This window comes from Entelurus aequoreus, linkage group LG20, assembly GCF_033978785.1.
Source record: "Entelurus aequoreus isolate RoL-2023_Sb linkage group LG20, RoL_Eaeq_v1.1, whole genome shotgun sequence".
NCBI classification, from domain to species: domain Eukaryota; kingdom Metazoa; phylum Chordata; class Actinopteri; order Syngnathiformes; family Syngnathidae; genus Entelurus; species Entelurus aequoreus.
In genome coordinates this window covers 30,950,148-30,975,216 of record NC_084750.1, presented here as the reverse complement: position 1 = coordinate 30,975,216, position 25,069 = coordinate 30,950,148, and the positions used below count along the sequence as shown (strand labels likewise).

The 25,069-nt window shown below is 39.0% G+C and overlaps 1 protein-coding gene across 2 annotated transcripts in view; it reads left to right on the top strand.

Moving 5' to 3' along the window:
* Window positions 1–339: 339 nt before the first annotated feature.
* The window catches only part of LOC133636190 (extracellular matrix protein 1-like), a 28,517-nt gene continuing 3,787 nt past the window's right edge, over window positions 340–25,069 (top strand). Inside the window, exons 1-7 of one of the 2 annotated variants that reach the window (XM_062029956.1) lie at window positions 342–803; window positions 6,421–6,477; window positions 13,279–13,341; window positions 14,300–14,344; window positions 14,726–14,758; window positions 15,821–16,095; window positions 20,052–20,257. In XM_062029956.1, the coding sequence (XP_061885940.1) occupies window positions 734–803; window positions 6,421–6,477; window positions 13,279–13,341; window positions 14,300–14,344; window positions 14,726–14,758; window positions 15,821–16,095; window positions 20,052–20,257 (749 nt within the window). In that variant the 5' untranslated portion in view covers window positions 342–733. Of the gene's footprint in view, window positions 804–6,420; window positions 6,478–13,278; window positions 13,342–14,299; window positions 14,345–14,725; window positions 14,759–15,820; window positions 16,096–20,051; window positions 20,258–25,069 lie in introns of both variants that reach the window. The other variant, XM_062029957.1, reaches the window with a different exon arrangement.

Genomic DNA, 25,069 nt, shown 5'->3' with positions numbered 1-25,069 from the left:
GACGTGCCACAACTGGCTGCTGATCACAGCACCGTCTCTTCTCAGTATTTGAACGGCAAATGTGAAAATAAAAATAAAAATAATCTAAAACTGGTGAAGTTAAATGGAAAATAACTATATGTATGTATGTATGTTATGTAGTTATATGTATCACTAGATACATATAACTATTTAATTTTTTTTCTTTTGTTTTTACATTTTTTTTCTTTCCATGATGGCAGGTGAGGCCCCGCCTCCCCTGCCTCTACTGACTGCACGCCACTGATATATATATATTGGGGTACCCTGCGTTAACTGCTTTTCCTTCTTTAATTTAGGTAGTGAGTCGTGAGTCCGATTCAGTAATCCGAACGACTCCTTCATGAAGGTCTCGTCTCTTTTGAGGAGTGTGCGAGCAGAAAGTGTCCATCGTGTGTTGTCGTCCATGTAGATAACATCGGACAAGTCAGTTATGAGTCATGTCCAAAAACTTGTTCCCTCCCTTCCCTCTCTCTCTCTCTCGCCTCGTCTCGCCACGGCAGGACTCAAGAAGCGTCAATAAAACGGTCAGTCCGGTGCCGTTCCTGCTCAGAAGAGAGGAGACACCGCAGCGTTTGTTGAAACTTTTTTCCCACACAAGCAGGCTCGCGAGTGCTTAATCCACTCAGTAATCCTTCGAGGTCGGCTTGTTGCTCCGACTGGTTACCGCTGACTGACTCCAAGCCTTCAGGGCAAACATTTTGTTCTGGCAATAATGGGCTCCTCTTGGCTTCTGGCCCCCGTTGTTGTGTCTCTCATGATTCTGCTCGTTTCGGCGGCCAAGGGTAAGTTTGTGTTTGTTTGTTTGGCTAGCAAGTTGTGTGTTTGCTTTCTGGCTCATGACCAGCCTCCATTTTGGTTAGCCAATGGACACTTTCACTTCAACGTCTTCTTGAAATAAATATTCAACTTTTGTTAAATGACAACTCCGCTCTTCTTTTTTTTAAATCATTAATTAACTAGGCTGACCATATTCTGAAATCCCAAAAAGAGGACACATATATGCGTGCCAAGGCCGGGACTAGGTGAACATTTGCCAATGATACTCGAACTTGCTTCATAAATAATATATTTATTTAAATAAAGCATTTTTTCTCCTCTGTTGACAGCAGTGTTGGCGCTAGGAATTTTCAAAATGGGGTCCCAGGGACCCCATCAAGTCATAAAAATGGGGTGCCACAGAAAATTTTTGGGGTACCACTTTTTTGTAAGTGTTTTGAAAATAAATGACAAATGTATGCATTATCCGGTTATATCTCACATTCTGTATTGTGTTTTGGAAAAAGGTTTTCATAAACGTTACTTAATTCATTTTAAAAAATAATACAAAAGAAAACAAATGTGTATACATATGTAAATGTATTCAGTTATAAACATTCATTCACTTTCTTATTTCATTCATGGATCTAAACTTTACCACTGCTGCTGGTTTTTTCTATGTTTTTATTGAATAAGTTGTAGGTGTATTTATTTCAGTATAAAAGTGTAAAAAGTGTTTTGCTTCGGTCATGAAATGATGATAATGGTGTGCCAGGGCATACATACATTTTATATTTAACGCTTAAATCTCTGGAGTCTACATCAACTTCACATCTATTCCTCATTTCAAAATGTTTTAGTTGTTTTATGTTGTGTTTTTTGTTTGCTTGTTTTCTGCCCTTTTTTGTCAAACAAAACTATGTGTTTTATGGCAAACACACAAAATATGCAAAAATATTTTTCTTAGTGGAATATTTGATGTGAAGTAATCGGAACCTTTGATAGGTCAATAATTCATAATAACATTGATTTTGATTATTATTATTATGTTTTGAGCAATGACAGTTTGAAAGAAAAAAAACATTTTTGTTTTATTAGTCAACATTGCAACTGTTTCTAAATTACATTTCACCTGTAAGCTTTTGTATTTCACTTTTGTTATGTTTTTGTTTATTTTAATAGTATTTTTAGAATGTGCCGTGGGCCTTTAAAACATTAGCTGTGGGCTGCAAATGGTAAAATAAAAAAAATCTGCGTCCTTTGATTTCAATGCGTTAAAAAGACACAAAGTGTGTTAACGCCAACACTGCTTGACAGTATAACAAAATAAGTCACACTTATATTCTGTAACATTCACAGTTTTGGAAAAAAAGTGCAGAGGTAGAAATATTCAAAATAACCTCTTGTATTTAATCTAAACATAAATAATGCCTCAAAAGAAGTTAATTACATTTAAACAAAAAACAGCAGACGAGCTCTCGCCCTGCACAGCTGTTCTGTGCTTTGTAGTGTCGATATGGGCTTGTAGATCTTTGGCCCCTTTATTTGCCACAGATACATACGTTCCTGCTTTGCACACAGTGCATTCTGCTTCCCATGTGTCACGGCCTGGACGAAAACACAAATACTTTTTCCGCAAATCATCCGTGAAGTTGCATTTACGTTTCGGCATTTCTTGTTTTCATGTCTGTCTTTCCACTCACTAGCTCTCTCGCTCTGTGTCTCTGCCCCTCCCTCACGAATGTTTCTGCATGCGCACAACTTCACAGCTTGTTTTGTTTAACCCCTTCTTAACTTAACCCTGGACGTACATTGAAAATACACGCAACCCTAACTAAAAATGCCGGACATTTGAGGCATTTAAGAAACCCTGCCCGGACACCCCCGCAAAAGAGGACGTATGGTCAGCCTAAATTAACTAAAACACAAACGTGTGGGTTATTTTAAGCTAAATATGGCCGACATAAATTTAAAATTAACCAGCTTGAATGTAAGTAAGACAGCTGTATCTAAAGTGCGGCACGGGGGCTATTTTTTATTGGCACACAACACAATGTAGAAATAGAAGAAATAAATAGAACACATAAAGCTTGATCTTGATAAATATACATTGGGGCTGTAAAATTAACTCAAAAATCTTGCATTAATCTTCTAACAACGCAGATTTTTCACCCAGTTTATTTTGACTGGATATGCTCCTTTAAAAGAAGACTATGTTTACACTGCGGGGTCCGTTGTACAATTCTGATTTTTTTGGTTGAAGCTGATCTTTTAATGTAGTTGCTCACATTACACAAAAAAAAGTGATGTCTAATCTCACCCGCATGTAGGCATGACGTCATTGGCGCCGATCTACATTTCTGCCATTGGGTGCTAGATGTGTGTATTAAAAAGAAAAAATAGACGTTCAGCGAAGTTAATATCCCATATGATTTGTGGCTTTATTATTTTGTAAAACGGACCAAACTCGCCACAAAACTAACTACAACAAGATTGATTTTTCAAAAATTAAAGATTGAAAGTTGCCATCAATCCCATGTGGGTGCTCGGCATTGTCCGTGGGTGCTCGGGCCCCAAAGCACCCACAGGATCGGCGCCTATGCATGGCGTCATGACGTCACACGTTCTGCAGTGTTTACGGAAGTAAACATGGCTCCAATTCTAGTAGGTGTCAGTCCTGGCATATTTGTGGCAATTTTAAGGACTTTGTGCAATCAAAGTCAACATTTTCTGAACGGAATGATTGCACGTAGAAGATTAAAAAGGAAGAGGGCAAGCATTATGGCTCTCACAGTTTATGGGGCATTTCAACATCTGCTCCGAAGAGAATGTGGGCAAGCAGTCGAAGACTGGGGTGTGGGACATTGAAGTGAGTCCCTAAAAGATTAGTTTCGCTTGATTTCTGCTCAATTGTAGACTATTTATTTTGCAACTGTCTATTTCGGTGAAAAATTATGACACTTGCCACTTTTTGATGATGTGTTTGTCGGATGAACGCGACTCGATTGTTCACACATCGCAGACATATCCGATTTATATCCACATACAAAAGAGGCTTGGGTCAGATTTGAAAAATTCAGAATTGCACTGTTCACGTTGACATGAAAAATTCCGATACATGTCACATGTGGCCGAAAAAATCAGAATTGACCTGCAGTCTGAACAAAGCCTCTGACTAGTGTGCTCGGTGAAAAATTGCACTTCAAAATGCACCCCGATGGGACTTTAGATAATAATGTTACCAAGTGTTAAGCGAATAAATGTCGTACATTTAATGAAAACATTTTTTTTTTATATTCATGTATGACATTGGCCAGTTTAATCGCATTTGTTTCAAAATATGGAAGTAAATAATTGTGATTAATCATGAATTGTGTGTAATCACATAATTTGTTTTTAAAAAATTCTACAGCACCAACATAAATATAACAATATCAACAATGTAACAATATGAAAAACACAACAAAAAACATGGATATTTGCGAAGATAAACATAGAAGAGAACTGAAAGTTATTTTCATCATGCTACTATCGAACGGACACTGATACTACCGCTGGTATCTGTGATGTTGATATCTTAATTGATCCACCCAATGAACTATTATTAAAGAGTGTCAAGATTATTGTTTACAGTGTAGATCAGGGGTGTCAAACTCATTTTAGCTCAGGGGCCGTACTGATAAAATCATGGCATAATAATTTAAAAATAAAGACATCTTCAAAAAATGTTTTTGTTTTACTTCAGCCAAAAATAAAACAAGCACAGTCTGAAAATGTACATATTAAAAATAATCCTCTTGGCAAAACACTTCAAGTTACGTTTGTAGTTGAAAATTCTGAAGGAAAAATTTGGTACAGTTTCAAAACACCTTGAAGAACACAAAGAACTTAGACTTTGTCTTGGTATATTTACAAAGCCATTAAACCTCAAGCACTTCCTCTTCAGCATTCTCATGTTTACGGTTCACCACTAAAAACATGTTTGGAAAAGCAACCAAGTGTTTCCTCAAACCGCCACATTGGTGACATCCCCAACTGCAACAACACATTCATTCATCTTCATTCAAATATTACAATTATAATATAATCAAAACAATGGTTAAAATTACACCATAATAGCCAAATTAAAGGTAACATAACTACAAACTTAACAAATATGTGAGATAAAATAAAATTGAACAAACAAACAAATGTAGAAACACACATTTTTACAATTTTGCTTTGGCTGGTCTGAAAATAAACTACAACTCCCAGCATATGGACTACATTGTGGAGGCTTGGAGCGACGTGAAGGGGAGAGAGAGGAAGCAGGAAGTGAAGTGTGTTCTACTTCGTAGTCGATAAGAGGAATTACTTTTTTTCAAAATAACGTTTTGAGTTAAGTTGCTAACAATCAGACAAACCAACCCTGGCGAAAACATACAGTAACAGTTATGGCGGAGGTAAAAAATCGCGCCACGTTCGCCTTGACTGATCCAAGCCAAAACTGACTCGGTGAAGGCGCACCGTGCCAAGGGAAAGCGCCTGCTGCTCACCAAAACTACCTAATACTGTAAGTTACCATCACCCGGAAAAGATGACGGCAGCAAAACTAAACGTTAATTTGTGAGGCATTTGCATTACTAAAAGTTCAAATGTGAGTTGACTTTTCTGAGAAACTGCATTTTCCAAACTGATCGAAAAAATATCCACTGTAGAGAAGACTGCTTCTCAGAAAGTAAAAGTTGAGAGAGACAGTGGATGTTCCCGGACAATTCTTTGCACTTAAAAATACTTGTTTGTAGTAATAAATATGATTACAACATTTTATCATTATGTTTGTGGTAAATTACAGTAAGTGTGCTTATCCCAAATATTCCTGTTTCTCTTAAATATTGGGGGGGGGGGGGGGTATATCATAATAATATCGTACCATGACCTTATTAGCATGATAACATCGTACCGTGAGATTTTTGTCAGCCAGTACAGGTATATGTAACTTTATTTTATGGTGTTTATTGTTTGAGTTTATTTCGAACATGCATACATTTACAGTACAACTTGATGCATCACAATTTCCAGTTTCTCTTTTCAATATGTTCGAAAAAGAGTAGGAAGAGGCAGAGTTTATTTAATCTGAACCCTTTTCCATTACACAGCAATTGCTAACACTTTTGTTTACTTCCTGTTATCAATGTATTCACAATATACTCCATAATAATGAAATATTACCACCACCACAATAAAATTGTTATAAGTACACCTCTGCATAACATTGTATCCTATTATTAACATTAAAGAAAACAACACACCATTCTTTATTTTTCACCCAACATAGTCACAGTGAAGCCAAGCGCTATATGATTTGTCATATTCTACAAGTTTGTAGTACGGCAAAAAAAAGCATGTTCCCCAAGGTCACAAGCCCGAGCATCGCACCGTGCCACTATTTGAGAAGGACTGTCCTAATGTAACAAGAATGCAGCATATTTTCTGATTGTTTAACATTGTGAACCACAACTTCTAATCTCCATGACACTTGTTATGTCCAAAACAAGTACTTCCTTCCTGTCTGGCTGTCTTATTTTGACTACAAAACAAAACATTGCTGTTGCATAACTGTCTGACTTTCTGCTCTCTCTCTCTGTGTCTCCAACCTTCCAGATGAGCACGACATGGAGCAACGTGAGGTCACCTTTGACCTTGACGCCATCATGCAAGGTAAGTCCCTGTAAGTGTTTTCACATCCAAGCGCTGAATCTTTGCCAGTAACAATTAGGGAACGCATGGTTTTTTTGGCAAGCTGAAATGAAAAAGACAAGCCCAAAAAGGAGATAAATACTTAAACCCTTAAATGTTAACAGTAATTTAACATAAACAAGCCCAGATCATCAGTGGAGATAACTTAATTTGTTGTTTACTGGACCATAACATTTTTTATTTTAAAATAGAAGCAACATTTTCATCATGATTCAAACTGCAATAGTTTCTCTGAAATAGTGTGGGTGTTTGACTGGCAAATTTTGTTTGTATTTCTATGTGTATGATAGCAAGCTAATTCCTGGTTTATGGATGATAGCATAAAGATGCACTCTTCCCCTTTTTGGACCATTCAAACTATGGTGAAGGGTCAAAAACACCACCTTCCAAAGGGTTCAATAGTTGGCCTTTTTGTGCCATTTCTGTTCTTAAATTGCATTTTTTGTTTTATTAGGGATGTATACCGAGTACCGGTATTTTCTGGTTCCACTGGTTCTTTTAATTTATATAGTACACACTACACGAACACATACAGTACATCAGTCGCTGTTAATACTCAATATGGCCTCCGGTCCGTCATTTAAATACGTCCGTGTGCAACATGAATACAAATTACAATTTCTATTATAATAAAATGCACACCCACCCAACATGCTCATTAATTGTATTGATTTATATGATATATTTGATATATCATATGAAAGGTATGTGCTCTGCACATGAATACCACACACAATTATTAGTTCCAGCTGAGTGTAACTGTAATAAATAGAAACACAGTGATGGATCTGAGTCTTATTTATAAGATGATGACATAACAACCACATTGCTCCTTGCACTGCAGACATAGTTGACTTGTGTTAAGACTTAAAAAGCAGGTGTTGATGAAAGACTTCCCTGCTGTGTGATGTTACATGATGGTGGTGTACAACCTATTGTGCTAATAAAAATGGTAATAAAAAATGAATTTTTGTTCACAGCTTTACTAACTCCTAAGTGCCAATAAGAGTACAGATGAATACCTATATTGATATCCATAAAATCTTAATGATTTACATCCTTATGTTTGATGTTCCTTTTTGAGTTCAGATGTTCAAGTAAAACTCATTAGGTTCCCATGTGACGCAAAAATAGACTAAGAGGCTACTTTTTAGAGGGGTTGGTTTGTGACTGTTATGTCAGGACTTGCCCCAAAATATTTTTTTTAGATTGCTTCCATGATCCCTCTTGTGTCAAGTTAAACAACCTTTTTAAGCCCAAGGACAGCTTGCATACCTCTGGCAGCCGTGTGTGTGTGTGTGTGTGTGTGTGTGTGTGTGTGTGTGTGTGTGTGTGTGTGTGTGTGTGTGTGTGTGTGTGTGTGTGTGTGTGTGTGTGTGTGTGTGTGTGTGTGTGTGTGTGTGTGTGTGTGTGTGTGTGTGTGTGTGTGTGTGTGTGTGTGTGTGTGTGTGTGTGTGTGTGTGTGTGTGTGTGTGTGTGTGTGTGTGTTTGTATGACAGTTTCTGTATCATGCCAATTACTATACTACAGTAAAACTACAGCAAAAATAAACAATCATTCATTTAAAATCAGTTGGATCCCTGTCCTTGTTTCCCTAACAATTGTACTGTACTATCTGTGGGTGATGGTTGACACTTAAAGTGTGTTCCTTATGTCCAGTTTATTCCGGTGTTTTAGTTGTCATAGCAGAAAATCCAGCTTCACAAAGATAAGATGGTGCAAAAGGAGTCAGAGCTTTCAGTGATTTTGCAGCAATGTCAGGATATTCTGTCCTGACTTCAACCAAGAATTCAAGGAGATTAGAAGTTGGCTCAAACATAATTTTGAGGCCAGAATTATTTACCACATTTTCTTCTTGCAGTATCGAAGTTGATTCACCTGCCTTGTTTACAAATGGATATAGGATACAAATCTTATGGGGTTTTTTTGTGAAGTAACGTGCAAACTTTTTTGAAAGCTGAGACAGATGATCACTTACCATCTCCTCCATAATCCCTGCTAATGTATGAAACATGTCAATACATCCTGTATTCACTCGCTTTCTTGCGCATTTTGCTATTATGTAACCATGTGCAATGCTGGAGGATCAGGGATGGAATTTAGAAGTTGTGGGGACTCAACTGGCTTTCATACAAAGGGCATGACTTGAAGGGATTTGTTGTATCTTTCGGAGTAATATGAAACAAATATTTCAATAATACATTTTTTGTACTGAAAACAAAACTAACAGGATAAAAAAATATTTTACTTGAGTTTTTTTTGAAGATTCATTATGAATTACTTGGCTTACCCACTCGTTGGTAATTAAACCACTGGAACAAAAGACTGATATTTAAGACATTGCACTAATAGGATTAGGAAACGCATCAGCTGCAGTTTGTGTTCTTATAGCACAAATCTTAATCAACAACATAACTACCTTTTTGAGTGGAGCACTAAACTCCTTGTTTAAATTTTTTGTCTTACTTAATCATGATTTATATTGCTGTGCGGAGGCTAAATGGAGAATAATTGGGCAGCTGCTGCATGCTGTCAATTATTGTCCCGTTGGCAAGAAGATTGCCCCATCAATGAGCTTCGGGGCGGGCTAAAGCAGCTGTTTTCCGCCTGGTGCTAGTGTTTGACTTGTCTGTATTTAATAGCGCAACTTTAGTTTTGGACGTTAAAAAGTGTGTGCGACAAAAACTGCTCTTTGAAATAGTGCAGGGGACATGTACCGCTGAGGCACTCCCAAATTACGTCCATGTGTGCGTGGCTCCATCAAGTGCGATGGTATGACGCTTGGGCGGAAGTGGGGAATCTTTCAAAATAAGATACCTGCGAGACGAAGAATAAAATAGATGTAATTTATTTGCGGCCCAGTACTACCACGTCCGCGGCTTGGTATTTTATTTGGTAATGGATGTAAAAATATTTAAAACTAAACTAAAAAACTAAAACCCTTATTTTTAAGCCGCTGCTTTTCAGAGGGGTCGATTTCTGACTATTTTATCAGGACTTGTACCAAAATTATTTTGCTTCCATGAAGTGTCAGGTGATCTGCTAAAATTCCCAAACCCAAATAAGTGGTTTAAATTGCCACTTATTTCCACAGGATCGGTAATTTCTCTGAAGAGCAGCGTTTTTTAGGCCGACAGGACTATACCCTAGGCCAGGGGTCTCAAACTCAATTTACCTGGGGGCCACTGGATGCAGAAACTGGGTGAGGCTGGGCCGCAAGAAAAGATTTCTTAAAAAAAATCTAACATGCACTTTTTAATGAATTCACCTTCTTTGAATGGCTTTAGCAACCTAGCAACCATATCACTCACCATGCAGCTAGCTTTGACTGCTGCATCACTCTTTTCGCTTGCTTTCTTGACAAAATCTTGTTGCATCAGTAGACTGGTTTTAAAATTTGCAACCCGGTTCACTCTCTCATCTCCCTGGTATTTTGCATACTCTTCAGCATGTCTAGTTGTATAATGACGTTTCAAATTGTATCTCTGTATCAACTACAGAAAAGAGCTATAAGGATTATTCATAAAGTAGATTACTTAGAACACACTAACATATTATTTATTAATTCAGGTTTATTGAAATTACAGGAGCTAGTAAAGTTACAGACATTATGACATTAAAAAATGTTTGTCATCACTTATGAGAATGAAGAGCATAGAAGAAAAGGTCATTTCCAACATCAGTATTCAAGGACAACTTTAAAACAAATGTGCATATCAGTGGTGGGGTTTAAACTATGGAATTATCTTTACAATGAGATAAAAGATTGTAAAAATATATTCCAATTGAAAAAATATATAAAGACAGAACAATAAAATCATATGGACAGCCATAAGTGTTTACATTTTGCTTTATATTTATTATTTTACTTATTTTTTGCCTGGTTTTGTATTTGTTTTGTATCATCCCGTGAGGTGTATATTACTTCTTTTGTTTTTTTTGTTCGGTTTGTACATCATGAAGTTTTGCACTTCTTGTGTTTTTGTGTGTGTTTTTTTGTTTGTTTTCGTTATATTTGGATGTAATTGTTGGTTTATATGATATCATTAAAGGCCTACTGAAACCCACTACTACCGACCACGCAGTCTGATAGTTTATATATCAATGATGAAATCTTAACATTGCAACACATGCCAATACGGCCGGGTTAACTTATAAAGTGACATTTAAAACTTCCCGGGAAATATCCGGCTGAAACGTCGCGGTATGATGACGTATGCGCGTGACGAAGTCAGAGTAACGGAAGTTATGGTATCCTATACAAATACCTCTGTTTTAATTTCATAATTTCACAGTATTCTGGACATCTTTTGCAATTTGTTTAATGAACAATGAAGGCTGCAAAGAAGACAGTTGTAGGTGGGATCGGTGTATTAGCAGCGGACTACAGCAACACAACCAGGAGGACTTTGTTGGAGCGCTAGCCGCCGACCTCACCTTGACTTCCTACGTCTCCGGGCCGCCAAACGCATCGGGTGAAGTCCTTCGTCCTTCTGCCGATCGCTGGAACGCAGGTGAGCACGGGTGTTGATGAGTAGATGAGGGCTGGCTGGCGTAGGTGGAGAGCTAATGTTTTTAGCATAGCTCTGTGAGGTCCCGTTGCTAAGTTAGCTTCAATGGCGTCGTTAGCACAGCATTGTTAACCTTCGCCAGCCTGGAAAGCATTAACCGTGTATTTACATGTCCACGGTTTAATAGTATTGTTGATTTTCTATCTGTCCTTCCAGTCAGGGGTTTATTTTTTTGTTTCTATATGCAGTTAGAGGACGATGCTATCACGTTAGCTCGTAGCTAAAGCATTTCGCCGATGTATTGTCGTGGAGATAAAAGGCACTGAATGTCCATTTCGCGTTCTCGACTCTCATTTTCAAGAGGATATAATATCCGAGGTGGTTTGAAATACAAATCCGTGATCCACAATAAAAAAAGGAGAGTGTGGAATCCAATGAGCCAGCTTGTACCTAAGTTACGGTCAGAGCGAAAAAAGATACGTCCATCACTGCCTCTCAAGTCCTTCACTGTAACGTTCCTCATCTACGAATCTTTCATCCTCGCTCAAATTAATGGGGTAATCATCACTTTCTCGGTCCGAATCTCTCTCGCTCCATTGTAAACAATGGGGAATTGTGAGGAATACTAGCTCCTGTGACGTCACGCTACTTCCGGTACAGGCAAGGCTTTTTTTTTATCAGCGAGCAAAAGTTGCAAACTTTATCGTCGATTTTCTCGACTAAATCCTTTCAGCAAAAATATGGCAATATCGCGAAATGATCAAGTATGACACATAGAATGGATCTGCTGTTCCCGTTTAAATTAAAAAAAATAATTTCAGTGGGCCTTTAAGTAATACTACGTATTATGTTGAAGGGGGCAGAAAAATATAAGATTTTTCTGCATCCTGCTCCTTCTCAGGCATTGGTGTGTAAATGTATAATTGAATAATTGAGGTATAATTGTCTATCGATCAAAGATGCACATCAATGAAGGAGATAAATAAAAATGAAATTAAATGAAATAAGACACGTCGGGGTGCGCCTGTGCTCAACAAAGAAATATTGCATCAAAAATCGTCTCTGTCTGGAGCCAACGGGAGGGGGGGGCTCGCCGTGGAGTTTACAGTCACGGTAGCACAATTAGCCCCGAACGGGCTAACATCACCACTAACGTGTTACACGTCTGATTCGCCCAGCGACTCTCTGTCAGAGTATCACTGACGTCCAGTGCACCACACTTTTGTATTGTCGCTCGCTCCTTCTGCGGAGTGCTTTGGAAGTCTTCCCCGCCCGGACTGTTTACAACGGGGGCGGGAGAGAGCAGGCGGGCGAGCGAGGGAGGCAGGGAGGGAGGGAGGGAAGAAGAGCGTGTGCGGGTGTCGTGGAAAAGCGGCAAAATGTTTCTCTGCTTGCATCACGCAAGTGACATCAATGCATACTTGCCAACCTTGAGACCTCCGAATTCGGGAGATGGGGTTGAGGTGGGCGGGGTTGGGGGTAGCGGAGGTGTTTTTGTAGCCCGGAAGAGTTAGGGCTGCAAAGGATTCTGGGTATATGTTCTGTTGTGTTTAGGTGTGGTTGTTCTCCCGAAATGTGTTTGTCATTCTTGTTTGGTGTGGGTCCACAGTGTGGCGCATATTTGTAACAGTGTTAAAAAATATATAAAATAAAATATGACCACCCTCAGTGTGACATGTGTGGCTGTTCCTCAAGTATGTCTTGCAATAACTACTGCGTGTCTGCAGAAGCCTCATGCAACATGTGTATGGGACGGCACGCTGTTAGTATGGAGAAAAAGAAGATGCGGTGATAGTATCTAGAGGAAACTAAAGGCAGTGCCATCACGGCATGCCTTCGATATTGTTGAGAGCCTTAAACCACACCATGATTGGTAGATTCCTTCAGCTCCGCACTCAACGCTGTCAAGCACCATTCATTTAAAACTCGCGGCTTAAACCACACCATGATTGGTAGATTCCTTCAGCTCCGCACTCAATGCTGTCAAGCGCCATTCATTTAAAACTCGTGGGCCGCACTAACATTAAACTGTCATATTAAGGTGGGGGCCCCACAATAACGTCTCGCGGGCCGCAATTGGCCCGCGGGCCGCATGTTTGAGACCCCTGCCCTAGGCCTTGCGGAGCTCTATTGTAATGCGTAACTCTGTGGTTATATCCAGATACAGCGTCAAATTGAATATGTTTTTGCACTAAGTGTGATAAGAAGAGGACCCCTCTCTGTGATTATACCAACACTATATGTCTTCTAGAGATGCAGGTACCTGATTCATTTGTGATGCAGCAAGAGGCAGACCTGTCTGATCTCATCAAGGGTACAGTTTTTACCTTCATTCTCGCTTATTAGGGCCCGCACGGCCAATGTAAAAGGAATCCCAACGGGAGTCCTTTTGCATTGGGACGAAAGGAGCTATTGTTATTGTAAGTTTTATTATTATTATTAGGGCCCGCACGGCCCATGTAAAAGGAATCCCAACGGGAGTCCTTTTGCATTGGGACGAAAGGACCTATTGTTATTGTAAGGTTTATTATTATTATTATTATTATTATTTTTCCGCAGCTTTGCGCACTACTTTGCCCCCCTTAACATGCTTCAAAACTCACCAAATTTGACACAGACATAAAAAAAGCGAACAAAACTCTTTAGTCAAAAAACCTAACCCCAAAAATCAAAACTGCGCTCTAGCGCCCCCTAGGAAGACAACTGCCTCTAACTCCCAGTACCAATGTCGTACAGACATGAAACAAAAACCTCTATGTAGGTCTCACTTAGACCTACTTTTCATTAATTAATTTATTCGGGCAAAAATCAACAGGAAGTTGGCAATTTCCCCTTCAAGACAAAAAATGACTAAAAACACTCATTTTTGCCTCTTTGAGCTGTAATTTGACCCCCTTAAAATACTTCAAAACTCACCAAACTTTTTACACACATCAGGACTGGCGGAAATTGCGATCTAATAAAAAAAAACAAACCCCAAAACTCAAAATTGCGCTCTAGCGCCCCCTAGGAATAAAACACAGACAAAACTGCTCCTCGGAGGAAAACAGGCAAAACTGCTTGTAACTTCCGGTAGGAACGTCTTAGAGACATGAAACAAAAACCTCTATGTAGGTCTCACTTAGACCTACATTTCATAGATTGACATCCTTCAGCAACTAGCACCTGCCAAATATGCGGGCCCGACCAACGCTGCTTGCAGCTTTAATATTTTAGTTGTCTTTTTATATCAGATGTGGTATGTCTAAAACTATTTTTTTTTCCTGCTGTAGAGTTTGCCATAGAGCTGGAACCAGACAAGTTGGACACACCAAGAGGTAGAGGTGGACTGTCTATCTATGCTATATGTCAGGGGTGTCCAAAGTGAGGCCTGAGGATCATTTTCAGACTTTTTTATTGGCTGTAGGCATATTGTAAAAATGAATTGAATTTAATATTAAGATGTATTACACTAATTTGCTTGGTCACCTATAACACAAAGCTAAGATTTTTTGGAAAGCTTGGCATGGATTGACCTACACTGGAATGGTTTTAGCATCTTTAACGTAGAAAATATATTAAAGTGAGCCCCCAGTCCCATTATTTAATTTTTCTGTAAGATGCCCTTGCCAGAAAAATTTTGGACACCACTAATGGATATCACACCAAATATTTTTTTTTTTTTAAAGTTTCACTATTAATACCTTTTCTTTTTCCAGCTTCCAGACCGGGATCCATGTCGCCGAGAGGACGTCAGTGTCTTTTTCTTTTACCTTTTGAACTTTATTTGCTGTGGGACCTCTAAGTTGGAACACAGTCTGTTCCTATCATCTTCTAATTTGTACAGCTTTTAAGTTTTTTGTTTTGTTTTGTTTTTTTTTTAGTTTTTCCCATAAGAAATATAAATAATCTCTTGCAGAGTCACACAGATGTCATCACCTTTATTGAGTGTAAAGCAGTTTTTCAAATAGGACTTAAACATTCCTAACTGTTATTCAATTTTAAAAAATAAGTTAAGTGTAAAAAACACATTAATCATTATATTTTAACTACCGGTAGTATAATAATGACACGGTCAGCCTAGACAAAATGTATTGCTTTGGTTGTTTTGTTTTTTTTAATCTGTTGTTAAAAAGCCACACATATACCAAAATTATACTTCTGGGCATTCAACTAAGAGTTTCCACTTTACACCACTATACGTTTCAGTAATAAGTAGGAAGTATAGTAGCAGTAGTAGTAATAAGTATCAGTAAACTTCTGTATTTATTTTCTATTGTTTTTTTCCCCTGTCATTCACTTTATTACTTAGTTTGTTTATATTTTTAAACTGCTACCAAATCCAAGGTACAATTTTATTTGTATTTTATATACTTAGGTTCACATTTTAACTGGCTACCAAATTAAACTATCATTTATATTTAGTTTATTTAAATTTTCAGATTGCTATCTAATCAAAAATAATATTCTATTAAATATATTGATTTACTTAAATACTTACTTTTTTAGTTTATTCATTATATATATATATATATATATATATATATATATATATATATATATATATATATATATATATATATATATATATATATATATATATATATATATATATATTTTCAAATTGTATTTTATTTCAGTTACTGACCAATTCCAAATAATTTTATTTTACATATTTATTGATTTTTATTTCAGTACATTTTGTGTGCTAAATGTTTGTAATGCACATACTTTAAATGTGTTTTTTTTAGTTTACAATAGAAAACTAAATTACTAGGAAATTTGATGGCTTCTTTCCTTTCCTCCAATCCTAGGTCGCCCAGATTTTGGTCCCCGTTCTCAACCCCCTGTGCTAGACTATCACGTTCAGTTCCCACTTGGCCGACCCACCGCCAACAATCTGGAAGCCCTGTGTCTCAATGGAGATCTCCGTCCTCGCTACCCCAACTCATACTTTCCCAGATCGGGATTGGGCCAGCAGCGTCGGAGGGCAAATGCTGTCAACAACGCAGAATCGTGGTTTAGCACATGCTGCAAAGGCAACCAGACGTGGGGAAGTGATGTGACATTGTGCTGCGTCACGCAGGCGGTGAGTTCTCCCAGCTGTCGACTTGGGTAAAAGACGACCCTGAGTATAAGATGGCCCCCCACTTATGAAGACATGATTCTTAACACAAAGTCAAGATGTTTCTAATTATTATCTTAAAATTTGCATCATGGCTTTTTAAATTACCACACTTTGACACACTTATCATGAGGTCACTGGTGCGGGTGACAGGAGAAAAGCTCTGTCTCACATGGGAAGTCGTTTGGCACCACCTGTTAGTTTGCATGTATAAATTGGTAGAGCCAGACTTTTTTTTTAGGGAGAATGATCGTCTCATATTTGGATATTTACCTTATATTTTTATTATTCATATACAGCGGTACCTTGATTTATGAACTTAATTGGTTCTAAACAGTGTTTGTAAATTGAAAAGTTTGTATAGTGGGGCGGATTTCTCAATAAGAAACAATGTAAATAAGAATAATGGGTTCAAGCCTTGATAAACGTCCATATTTTAGTGAAGGTTTGTACACTTTGAACACAATATTAAGTGCTGTACAGACAAACTTAACAAGGGGGTAATAGATTAACTTTCTCTTTTTTAACAAGCTGAACCGTGCTCTATGCACTGCTCCGCACACACATAAAAGTCATATTGGTGCCTTCACAAACATTTTTAACTTTAACAACCATATTGCTACAATAATAATAATTTAAAAAAGTAAAATCCACCCACATTAACATCGGCAAGGAGTTAAAGAGACAGGGAGAGAGAAGAAGTAGGCAGGGGGTTTGTGTTTGTGCTCTTGTGCTGCTGAGGGAGAGGTAGTCTTTTCCTCCGCTGTGAAATACATGTAAGTCTGCTCTGGCATTTTTTCCAGAAAAGTCCGGTCTCTTCACAATTAAAACTTACTGTAGTACGAAGCCTGCTTCGTCAATTCTTCCATACTTGTTAGCGCCATTAATGTACCACTCACAAATAGTATTTTAATTTGTTTTTAAGTATACAGCTATTCCCTCCTTTCCATGCTAGGCGAGTTTTTGGGACTCATATTGAGTTGGCAAAATGGACAAAACTTGTCAGAAAGCAAAAAAACACAGAAAAAGGCACACAGTCTAAAGCACTGAGTAGTGAGTGACTAGTAGTGTATTCTGCAATGTGCAACAAGTGTCATGGAGGGCTCTGCCTCCTTACTAAAATGCCACGCCCTGCTTTTTATTTGCAGGCAGCACACAAAATGAATGAATGATGCGCTTGTACACAGAGACATGGTTTGCACACAGAGGCACATTTTGCTCAATCTAAAAGTTCATAAATCAAAAAGTTTGCAAATAGGGAATGGCATAGTCTGAATGTTCTGAACACCTGTTTCCATGCCATTGTTATAAATTGACGTCATGTTCCTTCTTTAACAGCAAGCTAGTTGAGACTAAACAACAACTTTACGGGCTGCCGATTTTTTTCACTGTTCTATGTCGCTGTGGCCTCAATGAAAGAGTTCACCTCAAAGAACCACAATGGTACTTGGTTAACGGCCATTAACCATTAACAGATAGACAAAGACATGTATGGTGCAAACAGAGATGACATTTTGTATTGACCTGCTCAGTGGCCTTGTGGTTAGAGTGTCCACCTGGAGATTTGTAGGTTGTGAGTTCAAACCCTGGCTGAGTCATACCAAAGACTATAAAAATGGGACCCATTACCTCCCTGCTTGGCAGTCTGCTTCAAGAGTTGGAATTGGGGGTTAAATCACCAAAAAATTATTCTCGAGCGCGGCCACCGCTGCTGCTCACTGCTCCCCTCACCTCCCAGGGGGTGAACAAGGGGATGGGTCAAATGCAGAGGACACATTTCACCACACCTAGTGTGTGTGTGACAATCATTGGTACTTAAACTTTAACATTTCAGAAGTGTGTGAGGGGGGACAAATGGATTTATTACAGGAAGGATTTGGTGTATGTTTTTTTCCTTTTTTGTGAAATAATTTTAATATTTGTCTCAAACCTAAACAAAAAACATCTTTAAAAGTATACTATGCTATCAGTTCATGCTCATGGATTGGTCAGATCTAGTCTAGCGACTGGCTCAGTAGGCTTCATCAGTTCATGCTCATAGACTTAGATTGGTCCGATCTAGTCCTAGACTTAGATTGGTCAGGTGTAATCTTACGTCTATGAGCATGAACTGATGAAGCCTATTCGGAGGAGTGGCAAAATGTTTTCTAAAACAAACCAACCAGTCCAGTTGCGATCGATTGAATGCCCTGAGATTACAATGACCTAGATGACTGAAAACATTCATAGATATATTATGCTGAGGTGTTAATTATGATAAACTAGAATGACACAATTTCTATAATTATTACTTGTTTTCTGCAAAGCATTTAATTAAACAAAATTAACAATTAAGGAAATGACTGAGTAATCTGTAATATTAATTTATTTCTGATGTCAACGGGACTCAAACTCACATAATTGAACTCTTGACTTTATGATTTGCGCATGCTAACCGTTGGATATCAGTTGCCAGTATAAACCTATCCGTAATCTGTGCGTCTGACAGGGCGATAAGGTTTGTTATTAAATTTCATACAAAGCACCCTGTCGTTCATTGACATTTTGCAAGCTATTTTTGCTTCTCAACGGTGTTGAGGTGGCGCATAGATTAAAAAAAAAAAAACTCCCGAAGACTCATCCACTCTTGTAACTTGCTCTCTTCCAGGTCTGATATCATAACTACACCTGTAATATTACAAAAGCAGTGTTTGAAAAAGTTTATGATTTCCCTCACCAGTTAAACAACACAGGAACCATTTTAAAATATTTTTTAGCACAAATATCTATATTTTGTGAATAATCACGACTCCCTCTTATGTTGCTGATCAGCTGCTGCTTGCTTTAAATCAATAACACCAATGGAGGTTTAGCAGAGAGACTTATTGCCTTCCTTGAATTTGTCCAATTTGTGACGTGTGACCTCAGCAGATACATCCATGTATGGTAGAGATTTACCCAGAGAGCTTTGTGCGAGTCCGCCATTGTAGTTCCATGCTGTAGTCATTAGGCTCCTTCTTTTTCTCTATCATCTTGTTGTGGGACAGACTCGCTCGTCCTCTGCTGTTTCCATTTCTAATACAAAGTAGCGTATAGTTCGAACACATAAATGTCAGTAGACTCTATATAGAAGTGCTAAAAACTACGACATGGCTGACGGGGAGAAGACGCAGTCGAAGTGGAGGAACGTAAAAAAGAGGGCCCACAAAACAGAAAATCCTGACGAGACGGTCAGAAAGCGTCTTGAAGACTGTCTGTAAAACATGCGGCCCAGACGGACCACAGCTGAGGAACAGATATTTTTTGGCGGGCCAACAATGTGCTTAACAATGGTAAGGTCCTATGGTTAAGAAACACTGGTCTGAAGGGACAAGCTTTAGCCTGAGCGGCGGTTTTCCACTTGGCACAAGTGTTTGACTTGTCTCCATTCAATACGTTACCTTATTTTTGGACATTAAAAGGTGCACTGGACAAAAACTGCCTTTTGAAAAAGTGCAGGGGACATTGCCCCCCCAAATTACGTCCATGGGTGCAAATATGTTCACAGGTCTGGATTAGTGAAAGTCCTGTGCTCTACTAAAAATTGGTGCATGGTCATACAGTACTAAATATATTAGATCTCTCGTACCTTAATTCCTGTTGTTAAAGCTACTTTTGTCATGTTTTTAGACCCAAAACAGATCCTTCTCAACTTGATGGTACTTGCATGTTATGAATGGAGCTGTCATGCAGCATCCAGGCAGACATAGCATAGCATACAGGCCTGGGCATGTCCAGCACAGTGAAACAACAATCTGCCTTTCACAAGAAGTTGTTTTTAATTGGATGTGTTTTTTTTCTTCCAAAATGTTTGCACATCTATCCACCCAGCATGTGACATCCTCCTACTCTGCACACATCCTGACTTTCAATTCTGTTAATATATGACCTCTGTTCCCCAGTGGGAGCTCTCCTTGGAACAATTTTGCACGGAGGACTCATCCGTGAAGGATCGACATTATCACTGCTGCAGACAAACGGGCAGCAAGAGGCTCAATTGCTTCCAAAGCGACGTTATGGATCCGAGCTACGAGCAAACAGAGGCGTTGCCTGTGGACCCGCTTCCCTTTACGGTCGACTTCAGCTTTGACAGAAACACTTGTCACAGGTAAGAAAGGAAAAGTCAGCGCGGTTAACTTGCTTCAGTCGGTTACATGTATGTGGACTCAAGTCCTATCGCCCTCGCTCAGGACCGCCCTGCATTGAGACGGCTGGCCGCCACGATTAATTAGTGGCCAAGCAAGGCTTCAGTCAAGTCCTGGTCGACCGCTTTTGTTGACATAAAAATTCAGACACCAAGCGGTAATCCTCATGAAAAATCGGTCGGTTTATGTCAACATGTGTTGCATCGTTAACTTCATCATTACCGCTTATGTGTTTTTGCAAAAGCCAATTTATGGTTATGTCAAAAGCAATGAAAAAGGAAGCAAAGTAGGAGGGGCAGCAGGAAAGAAAGTGCCACTTATCTTTAAAACCTTGGCATAGGACCGAAGGTTATTTTGTCTTTCTTGTTTTTGGACAACAATGGCTAATTTTGCTTATGCCGTCAACCGCTTATATTGACAACTACTTATGTTGATGTGAGTCAGCCAATTAGAGGGTTTTTAATTTAAACAGGTTTTAATGTAGTATTACAAAAAAACATATTTCAAACTATTCAAAGTATCTCAATGTTTTTGGTGCATTTGTTGTTTTGGCAGTATAGAGAGGGTATCAGAAGTCAAACAGCTAAATTTGCTATTATTATTTCTTTAAAAAGGCTCAAAAAAGGTATACATACATTTAAAAACATATGTTATTATTAATTAGTGTTTACATATGTTTTTATCCTTTTGCCATATCTTCAATTGTTGCCGCTTATTGTACAAGGTACTTTGTTAAGATTTGTTTCAAGTAGCTAGAGTTTTTTTATTAAAAACAACTAGCAACAAATCTAGCATTTTTTTCTGGCATTATTTTAAAATGTACTCGTGTTTATAGACTCTACTTCTGTCCCACAAAGTCCCTGACGAAAGGCGAGCTGAAGCGAGCGTGACATCACACTTGCTTCACGCTGTTGCTCCAGTTGGACTTTCTCTCTTTAAAAGCCGCCACTGTCCTCTTAATATTTGCACATTTTGTAGATTGCTGTCTACGGGTATACTAGGATATATTGAAATTCCGTCCACATTGCAGACATGCTGACAACGCTCCAGACAATGGCGTACGTTCTGTTTACTCCGGCTTCGGTGGCGCAGTTTTTGGTAATAAGTCTTTTTTCGGTGGTCGAGTTTTCTGTACATTACTTGTCAATAGTGCGCAAATAATAGGCTATATTTATCAATTCATACTGTTTTGACCAGTGGGTGTTAATGTTTTATGTTCGTGGGGCTTGGATTCGATGTCAGTTTTTCCCATGTTTGCAAACACACTGTCCGTGCCTGAAAGGTGATTGGCGGAGAATGAGGAAGGAAGTGCAAGGACGAAAGTGTTTGCATTTGAGGTAAAACCTGTTGAAAATGTGCCGTTTATCATTCGATTGCTAATAAAAGTTAAAAATAGCGTCGGACTTTGTGTGATTTCTTTTGGGGGCTACATTATCTAGTATTACTTTGCTTTGTTTTCAAGTTTTTAAAAAAATCCTTATTTTCAAGGTGTGGTCGGTAATAAAAATGTGGTAGCGACGCGCCACATTCATTTACATTAAGGGGAAACCCATTTAATGTGTTTTACTATGTAAAGCGCTTTGAGTCTCTAGAGAAAAGCGCTATATAAATATAACTCACTTTGCTTCACTTAGGGGTGTAACGGTGCACAAAAATTTCGGTTAGGTACGTACCTCTGTTTAGAGGTCACGGTTCGGTTAATTTTCGGTACAGTAAGAAAACAACAAAATATAAATTTTTTGGTTATTTATTTACCAAATTTGTAAACAATGGCTTTATCCTTTTAACATGGGGAACACTATAATAATTCTGCCCACGTTAATCAACATTAAACTGCCTCAAGTTGTTGCTCAGATTAAATAAAATGACAAAACTTTTCTTCTACATATAAAAAGTGCAACATTAAACAGTTTCAAGTCAACTCATCATGCTTAATTTATTACAGCATTTTGGAAGCTTGTAATTTATTTTTATTATGTAAATGTTATATTTTTATCAACATGTGATAGCAGGGACTCTGCCATTCAAAACTAGGCTGCTCCATTACTAATGATTAATGTAACTATAGCAATAGGAGAGACTATTCATCCCTGAACACTATGGAGTTCATGTAGGCTTAATGATGCAGTTACATTATTATATCAACTATCAGAGACAGAAACTCTTCATTTAACATAATTTCCTTTTTTGCTACTTCAACACAGCTCAGTCAACACAGAAAAATGTAAAGTGAAATAACAGACAAACAGGGCTTTGCTGTCCGTAGCACACACGCACACACACACACCGCAAAATGAGCTAACGTTACGCTAAAAGCTAATTAGCCGTCACCTCAAGCCAGGACTGCGAGCGAGCTGAGCTGTCGTTTGTTTCTAGAACGTCAACGGGCTCAAAGTGATGTTACTAGTAGTTGACTGGGAGGTGTTTATTATAATTTGGGGAGAGTCCGCTGCCTGATGCTTACCTTCTAAACACCTATCTGCTAACCCCACCGCAGAAGCACTGACTACGTGCGCTTTAAATATGCACTGCTGATTGGCTGTTACCGCTCTGAATACGCACTGCTGATTGGCTGTTACCGCTCAAGTGTAACCAAGCAGATGGTTGTGTGGGTGGGACAATGCTGGGTGCTGTGTAGAGTACTGACAGAGGCAGAAGAAGCGGAGCAGCTTGTTAAGACTTTAGCTTAGGCAGCTACTTAATATGTTCGTGTGGAAACTCGTTCGGTACACCTCCGAACCGAACCGAAACCCCCGTACCGAAACGGTTCAATACAAATACACGTACCGTTGTGGAGTTGAACTGAAGTTTACAAAATCTTTGCCTCAAAAGTCAACAAAAATGTTCAAACCATCATCGCGTGTAATGTCACTCGGGGTGTTAGAAAATTCATTGAGTCTGTGAACAAACCAGTTTTGCTTTTCCTGTGACTTTTTTGTGATACCACCATAGATGTGTGATAACCTCAGATCCAGAAATGGAATTTACTGCAACAGTAAAGCTCAACTTCCCCTAAAATGTAAAAAAACAATATGTACTGTAGTGTTTACTGTTGTTTCATTGACTAAATATATGCTACAGCGCGTTCAACTTTTGTTTTCATTCATTGTCATAGCGTCGCAGTGCATTAAACAGGGCTAAAGCTCAGCGCCCAAAGACTTCAGTGGGGAATAATAGAGTGGGTCGTTTGACTGAGGTGAAACTCGACAGTCATTTGATAAATGCTGGGTATTTTCCCGTCAACTGGATGCTTTATTTAAAATATAACCTTCCTCTGATTATAATCCCCTCAGCTATCAAGGCAGAAATTCTAAAATCACATTCAACACTTAACAATAACCTCTTATAATTAAGGTGAAAAAAAGGAATACATGCACAATAGTGCAAAGGGTGAAACTATAAACCTAGAGAGATCTGAGAATAATTATTTTCTGCAGGTTTAGTGCCACGAAGTCAACGGTGATCGTGGCGACTAAGGTGGGGTGTTATTGCCGGTCTTGGTGGGGATGAGCGCCTTGCATGATTTACAGACCACATTTGTCTGTCTACAGTCCGTTTTTAAAAGTAAAAGAAACCTGCCATACAGTAAGGGGACTTTTCGTGTTTTTATCTCTCTGCAGCACTAATTTTTACTTTCTCTTCTCACTCCATGCAAAGAATCAACCGGGAGACAACAAGATGGCGCAACCAAACGTGATAGTTGATGCTGTTGCCTGATTGGCTGTTAGCGTGTCACTCCCAATGATCATACTTGCCAACCTTGAGACCTCCTAATTCGGGAGATGGGGGGGAGGGGAGGAGGGTGGGCTGGTTCGGGCGGGGGCGGGGTTAAGGGGGGAGGAGTATATTTATAGCTAGAATTCACTGAAATTCAAGTATTTCTTATATTTATATACGTGTGTGTGTGTGTGTGTGTATATGTATATATATGCTTACTTAAAAAAAAAAAAAACACTTACGTTTCCCTATTTGAGTAGCCTTTGTTCTGCCATTTGAGTACTGGCGAGCGATCTCTGAGTCCGGGAACATATCCTTCACGGATTTGTTGAAAACATCCGCAAATGAGAACGGGATGTTGCTTGCAGCTATCAGCATAGCCATCTTTGTCTCGGCATATGTTACACCCTTGGGTATCCATTTAGCAAGGTGGCCCATAACACTGGGCTGTGACCGGTGCTGCGTTGCCGCCGCCTTGTGCTTCTCTGACCGTTCATGAGTGACTATATCCATTCGGCCACCGTGTTCAATGGAGAAGTCTGATCTACAAAATTTGCAGGCAGCATACCCCTTCCCCGTCCAGCTGTCCTGGATGAACTGAAATTCTTGTTTCCAATCATTTTGGAACTTGCAAGCGTACTTCTTCTTCTTACTCGTCGTCGCCATGACTGTCTCTTCTTCGTTCTTCTGTTTCGTCTCCTTCTTGTTGTGTGTGCAGTTGTGCACTCTCCAAAAGCCGTAGATGTTATAACGTGACTGGGCCTGCACGCTGTTTATATGGAGGAAAAGCAGACGTGACGACAGACTGTCCTCACTCAGGTCCGCCTTTAAGGCACGCCCCCAATATTGTTGTCCGGCTGGAAATCGGGAGAAATTCGGGAGAATGGTTGTCCCGGGAGATTTTCGGGAGAGGCACTGAAATTCGGGAGTCTCCCGGAAAATTCGGGAGGGTTGGCAAGTATGCCAATGATCAGTGATCACTTCCTGCATTGCTCGGTTACCGGAGAGCGAGTGCCTTTTGTTCATGAAACCAACCTTGCTTTGCAACTTCCTGTTTC